The 6,976-nt window shown below is 53.9% G+C and overlaps 1 protein-coding gene across 4 annotated transcripts in view; it reads right to left on the bottom strand.

Moving 5' to 3' along the window:
• Positions 1-2,323: 2,323 nt before the first annotated feature.
• Positions 2,324-6,976, bottom strand: part of TAZ (tafazzin) — an 8,697-nt gene continuing 4,044 nt past the window's right edge. For 2 of the 4 annotated variants that reach the window (XM_011972955.1, XM_011972953.1), the window contains 6 exons: positions 3,673-3,753; positions 3,550-3,591; positions 3,203-3,265; positions 3,044-3,096; positions 2,565-2,642; positions 2,324-2,425 (listed from right to left, as the gene is read on the bottom strand). In XM_011972955.1, the coding sequence (XP_011828345.1) occupies positions 2,324-2,425; positions 2,565-2,642; positions 3,044-3,096; positions 3,203-3,265; positions 3,550-3,591; positions 3,673-3,753 (419 nt within the window). The remainder of the gene's footprint in view (positions 2,426-2,564; positions 2,643-3,043; positions 3,097-3,202; positions 3,266-3,549; positions 3,592-3,672; positions 3,754-6,976) is intronic. The other 2 variants (XM_011972957.1, XM_011972954.1) reach the window with 1 other exon arrangement.

The raw sequence follows: 6,976 nt of genomic DNA, 5'->3' as shown, positions 1-6,976 counted from the left end.
GCAATCTGGGCTCACCGCAACCTCTGCCTCCCGGGTTCAAGCAATTCTCCTACCTCAGCCTCCCGAGTAGGTGGGATTACAGGCACCTGCCACCACGCCTGGCTAAGTTTGTATTTTTAGTAGAGATGGAGTTTCTCCATGTTGGTCAGGCTGGTCTCGAACTCCCGGCCTCAGGTGATCTGCCTGCCTTGGTCTCCCAAAGTCTTGGGATTACAGGCGTGAGCCACCGCGACTGGCCTAATTTTTATATTTTTAGTAGAGACAGGGTTTCACCATGTTGGTCAGACTGGTCTCAAATTCCTGACCTTGTGATCTGCCCGCCTCGGCCTCCCAAAGTGCTGGGATTACAGGTGTGAGCCACCGCAACTGGCCTAATTTTTGTATTTTAGTAGAGATCGGGTTTCACCACGTTGGCCAGGCTGGTCTCGAACTCCTGACTTCAAATGATCCGCCCACCTTGGCTTCCTAAAGTGTTGGAATTATAGGCGTGAGCCATGGTGCCCAGCTGCTTTTATCTATATTTAATTACAAGTGTTTGTTTTTTCCCAGGCAATTTTTTTCCCTTTTTAGTCATTTTTTTAAAAAAACCTTTTATTTTGGCCGGGCGTGGTGGCTCACACCTGTAATCCCAGCACTTTGGGAGGCCAAGGCAGGTGGATCACGAGGTCAGGATATCGAGACCATCCTGGCTAACATGGTGAAACCCCGTCTCTACTAAAAACGCAAAAAAATTAGCCAGGTGTGGTGGCGGGCGCCTATAGGCCCAGCTACTCGAGAGTCTGAGGCAGGAGAATGGCGTGAACCCTGGAGGCTGAGCTTGCAGTGAGCTGAGATCGCACCACTGGACTCCAGCCTGGACAATCAAGGGAGACTCCATCTCAAAAAAAAAAAAGAAAAAAAAAAACTTTTACTTTGAAATAATTAGGCACCAACACTGCTGCAAGACCTGGTTGTCTGAATCTTCTCTTGTTGCTGGCTCATCTTTGGTGGTTCTATCTTTTCTTTCTTTCCATGTTTCTGTTCTAGTAGTTTTAATACTGTGTCTGCACCAACACCCTGGATTTGCCTTTGCTCCCACCCAGGACCCCCAGCTCCATCTGGGCGACCCCAATCCCACCTCCTGATCGCAGCATGCACTGCTCATGGCTGGCTACTCGCTGGGCTCTTCAGAGCTCCTCTCCCGCCTATGATGCAGCCCAGGTAGGATCCAACTGATTCTCCACACTTGGGGCTCTCTGAAGTGTGGCCCCAATCTACCTGGCTAGCTTTGGGTTTTGAAGCAAGTTCATTAGCCTCACTCCACCTCCTTGGCAAAATGAGGAGATTAATCCCTATTTCTGCAACGTTGTTTCAGGGATTACAGACAATAACTGAACCCTTAAGTGACTGGTGTGGAAGAGGTCAATGCCCATCTGCTCAAGTGTGCTCCATGTGCCCAGGGCACTAAGGGTCCAGCTTTTCTGTCCAGCAGTCACTTCCTATTTCCACCCCTACAGAGAGGCCAGAGGCATTATACAACAAGCCAACACATATGCTTTATGGTTCTGTTTCAAAAACATGAAAACTCAGGCCCCAGGACTCAAGTGATGTTGAGAAGCAGAAAGGATGGAGAAGTCGGTGGCCCCAGCATGGGTGCAAGCAGCCAGACCTCAGGCCCTCGCTCTAGGCTCCACGTGGCTGGGCTTGACTTCTGGCCAAGGGCTGCTCTTCCCACCTGAGGCCAGACCTTGCCTGAGGAAAGGGCCTGTGGCAGGGGGGAAGCTCAGGCAGAAGGAAGACGTGGCCAGCGGCCATCCCTGAGGAGGTAGTGAGCAGCTCCTGGTTCGGCAAGGGTAGGGGGTAGGAGCCAGGCTGAGGGCTCTTAGGGTCCCCTCTCCACAGCTCTGGTGAGCCCCCAGCCAACTGCTTGCTCACCTGCCTTCTATGCTTCCTCCTGACGCCAGCCCCTGGGAGAGAACACCTGAAGGCAAGAAGGAAGGAGGGCCCTGCCTAAGCTTCTTCCTCCCTGCTTGGCCAAGTGGGAGAAGCAGCTGAGGTCCTTCGTTTAACCGAGGAAGCATGGAGGAGCTGGAATGCCTACCAGCTCGGAGAGGGCACTTGAGAGGGTCTATGAACAAATCTGTCTAAAAACCACATTTGAGCTAAAAGCATCAGTCCATCCCTCAGCCCCAGCTCTGTGCAGGCCAAGTATCCAGAAGGCAGCAAGCAAGGACAGCCAGCCCCGTTGGGCCTGGACCCTGGTGCCGCCTCTTCCTCCAGCCTCAGCCCTGCCTGCTCCCTCAGGGCCCAGAGGAGGCAAGGTCAGGGGCTGGCCAGGCGGGGCCTATCTCCCAGGCTGGAGGTGGTTGTGGAGTTGCTCTGCCTGAGTCTTCAGACGCTGAAATTCCTCTTGAATGAAGTCTGTCAGGGCTTTGCGCATCTCCACCTGAGGGAAAGGACCAGGGATGGCCTGCACCCCTCGGGAAGCTCGGCCAAGGTGCCCTGGGAGGGTGACGGGACGGAGAGGGTGGAGGCACCCTCAGGGGGTCCGGGGACAGCTATGGGGGACCCAGGAGGAAACTCACAGCTGACTTGTTCTCTGCCCGGAGCCGCTCGAGTACAGGAAGGGCACTGAAGGGCTTCCCGATCAGCACAGTGATTTTCTGTGGGGTGGCCACCAAGAGTGATGAGGAGCAGGAGGAGTGCCCACAGCCCCAGCCCAAGCAACCCGGGAGCCAGAAGCTAAGCCCTGGCCCTGCTGTGCCACACATTCCCCAGGGGCCACTCTCTCTCTAAAACGAGGTCCTGGTCCTGGGTCCTGTGCTGTAGATAACCTGTCCTGTCCTGACCCCACGGCCCACCCCTGCCCCAGCCTGACTTCCTCTGCTCTCATTTTAATGTCTCAGTGCCAGGAAGTCCCTGTCTATGTTCCACTCAGTCCCCTACTGTAGCCTCACACTCAGCTCCTCCTGCATCTGGCCTCCACAGTGCTGAGTGGGAGACATGGGGCAGACGGCAGACAGGCAGGCAGACAGACAGCCGAAGGTCAGCAGTCCCCACCCACCTGTCCAAAGCGGGGGAAGTAGGGCGGACTGTTAGGAAGGACGTCATTCATTCCTGCAGCACAGTGGACAGAAGGCCAGACATGGGGTGGAGCAGGGCAGCCTGAGTCCCAGGCCCCCCACTCCAGATACCATCTCTCTGTCCCTGTTCCCAGGCTCACCAACATGCCACAGGGGCAGGATGATGGGGTTGAGATGACACTCAGCAATCAGGCGCCCGATTCCTGCCCGGGGGGGAGGCAGAAATGTTAGCATAAGCTGGGCCCTGAGCCAAGCTTCTGTGCCAGCCTCTGGCCAGTACCACCCCGGACATCCTCCAGTTCAGTTCAGCTCCCCTGGGCAAGGCCCTCCACGAGGCAAGCCCTAGTCTCAGCACCTGTCCCCTTCCTGGCGCTACAACACACCCATTACCCCCATACAACCCAGCCTGAGGGGGCAGGAGCCAGGGGCCCACAGGGCCATCTCTGGGCCGGGAGGATGGCTGTGGCCAGAGACCAGTAGCCCTTACCCCACTTGAAGCGCAGGAACTCAGAACTCATGTTCACTTTCCCTGGTGAGAGAGCACAGAGGCGAGGCTTGGGAGCCCATCCCGCTCATACTGCGGGGGCTCGACCCAGTCAGCCCTGCTGACCTTCTGGGAAGATATGCACCCAGTCCCCATGGTTGAGTTTCTCCAAAATGAAGTCCATCCCCTTCTGGTAGACGCCATCTCCTGCAAGGAAAAGGCCTCTCCCCATCAGTCCCCATTCTCGGGGGTGTGGGGTGATGGGTTAGCTTACCCTCAACCCTCTCCAAACCTCGATGAAACAGGCCCTTCTCCCTGGGGCCCATGCTTTAGGCACTTCCCATCCCCCACTGTGCCATCCACACAGATGCCCTCCAGTGACTGTCTCCAGGGTCTGTGTGGCACTTGGGCACATGGTGGGGCTTCCTTCCTAATATCTTCTAAACCCCTAAGTGCCAGGCAGCATCATCTCAAGTCATCTCCTACTGAGATTTTGACCTGGCAATTCCTCCATCTACCATGACCCCCATCTTCAGTGGCTCACCAGCTGGGCCGCTTCAGCCACATACCCCTGCACACTCTCAAAGATCCCCAGGTTGGCACACCACCTGCCTTCCCTCCCCAGCCAGGCCCTGGCTGCCAGCCGACCGCTCTCAGAGCCTCATGTATTCCTTTCTCTTCGAAGGTGCCACTCCTGGGGTGATCCTACCATGTGCCAGCTGCTAGAGAAACCAAGTGCATTTGTGATTTCCAACCTCACTTAGGCCCCAGATTCTGGGCAACAACCCTTTGCTGGGGTCTCAGCGACATGTCACAGCCACTCCTCAGAGGGCACCTGCCTGAGGCCTCAGCCTCCACCATTCCTCCCTCCTGCTGGCCCCTTCTTCTCAGGGCGCCCAGGGAAACTAGACCCTCCCTTATAGGGAGGCCTCTTGGGAAAGGGAGAACATTCATTTGAACACACATCAAGAGTTTGGGAAAAACTCAAACTTGCTAGACTGCAAACAGTGGAGTCGAACTGCTCCTGGTCTAGCAACTTTCCACATTGGAGATAACCCTGAGACCATGACACTGGACCCAAGAGAAGGAAATGCAAACCTCCTTCCTTCTGAAGCCAATGTTGGCTGCGTGTTGGCTGGAAGCCTGGGGACGCTTGGAGACAGTAAGTACACAGTAAGGATCTCATCAACCTCGGTGATGGAAAAGTAACCACATGTCGGACAAAACAGGAAAGAGGAGGTAGAGAGGTTGAAGGAATGGGGTATAGCAGATATCCTCATCTTATAAAGTAGGGAGTAAAGAAGTTCTATCACAGAGGGAGAGACAGACATTGGGAATACCTCTGGCAATGAACTTTGTTCTCTGCAAGGCCGATTCTTTGGAAGGGGCTAGTTAGGGATCCAGGAGTCTCAACCCAACCCAAACAGTGCCCTGACCCAGCAGCCCACTCGGGCTAGAGGGAGGGTGACGACTCACTGGAGTTTTCTCAGGGCATGGGAAAAGCAGCAGTTTCCCTACTTGGGACACAGCATGTGTAACAGTAGGGGGGAGTCTTCATAGGTACTGGCCCCTTCTCTACTAAAACCCACTGATGCAACCTATCCATTGAGCTTGAAACTGGAATTTAAAAAAAAATAATAATATGCTTTTGGAGCAAGACTTCATCATTTGTAGCTTTTGCAAATGCTACTACTACTTATTTGTGTCACTTGTGTCAAATCACTTCGATACTTAAATACCATATTAAAGTCTACGCTTGGAGAAAAAGGGAATTTTTTGGAACACAGAAGCCAAGTGTGCTAAATACTGCCTTTGCCTTAATGACATATTATTAGTTCTTTGCTGAAGGAACTGAGAGGCAGGGGCAGGGGGTGAATGAGTAGAGTTCTCATCTCTCAGAGCAGGTTGGGATAAACGACGCCACGGTCATTTGCCAAGACACTGTGGCCTCTGCTTGTTTCTTAACAGAGACAGAAGTTCCTTTACAGAGAGAAGTAGCCTCCAAAAGCAGCAGAAAGAGAAACCGCTCCAGGGGGCTGCTTCTGAGGAGTGGGGCTAGGGAGGTGAGGGGCGGGCACTGCAGCTTTCCATTAAAAGCCCCTCTTTGCTATTTGTTGTTACTTTATGGGGTTTTACCACATTCTACTTTGACCAGCTAGAAATAATAAACCCCTCCTTGACCTCTAATATCCTTTGGTTACTCTTCCTTCTGTCTCTTTTTCCTCCCAACTGAACCTCTGGGAGGAGTTGCTGCCCCTGCGGTCTCCATTCCCCCCCAACTGCAGCACCACCAGCCCTCAGGCCACAATAATCTGGCTCTGGCAGCCGTCACTCCATGGAAACGCTTCTCCAGAATCACCTGCTGCTTCCATGTGCCACAGGCGCCTGGTTTGCTCTTCTCTCTGGCCATGGCTCCCTGCCATCTTGGTGGCTTCTCTCTCCCTCTGTGCCGTCCTGGGCCTCTGCCCTGCAGACTCTCACTCTGCATTCATGACTTTGTGGTTGAATTCCCAGTATCTTTATTCCTGATTTTTTTTTTGTTTTTTTTTTTTGAGACGGAGTCTCGCTCTGTCGCCCAAGCTGGAGTGCAGTGGCGCAATCTCGGCTCACTGCAAGCTCTGCCTCCCGGGCTCACACCATTCTCCTGCCTCAGCCTCCCGAGTAGGTGGGACTACAGGTGCCCGCCACCGCGCCCGGCTAATTTTTTGTATTTTTAGTAGAGACGAGGTATCACTGTGTTAGCCAGGATGGTCTTGATCTCCTCACCTCGTGATCGGCCCACCTCGGCCTCCCAGAGTGTTGGGATTACAGGCATGAGCCACCGCGCCTGGCCCCCTGATCATTCTTCTAAGCTCCAGAACTGCACACCCCACTGCCTCTGGGACTGCTCTCCAGGTGAGGGGCTCCTCAGATGCAGCACAAGCAAAACAGGACTCACCCTCTCCCCTCCCAGCCCCTGCACTGCTTTCCCTTTGCACCCATCTCCCCGTGACTCAGCTTCAACACCTAGTGTTATCTTTGAGTTCTCTTCCTCACCCCACCCTACACTTAATTTATCAAGTCCAGAGTACATCCCAAAGAAGTCCCCTTCTCCGATTCTCCACCGTGACCCTTGGAGGCCCAGCCACAATTATCTGCTGCTGGAGCTACTGTGACAGCCCTGAACTGGGCTCCTCACGTCCACCTAACCCTGCTGCAGCCACATTGCAAACTAGGATGCTATCGCTCTCTTTTTTTTTTTATTTTTTTAAGACAGAGTCTTGCTCTGTTACCCAGGCTGGAGTGCAGTGGCACGATCTTGGCTCACTGCAACCTCCGCCTCCTGAGTTCAAATGATTCTCCTGCCTCAGCCTCCTGAGTAGCTGTGATTACGGGCATTTGTCACCATGCCCAGCTAAGTTTTATATTTTTAGTAGAGACGGGGTTTCAC

This window comes from Mandrillus leucophaeus, unplaced genomic scaffold (assembly GCF_000951045.1).
Source record: "Mandrillus leucophaeus isolate KB7577 unplaced genomic scaffold, Mleu.le_1.0 Scaffold1325, whole genome shotgun sequence".
NCBI classification, from domain to species: Eukaryota; Metazoa; Chordata; class Mammalia; order Primates; family Cercopithecidae; genus Mandrillus; species Mandrillus leucophaeus.
This window is presented reverse-complemented; position numbering and strand designations above follow the sequence as displayed.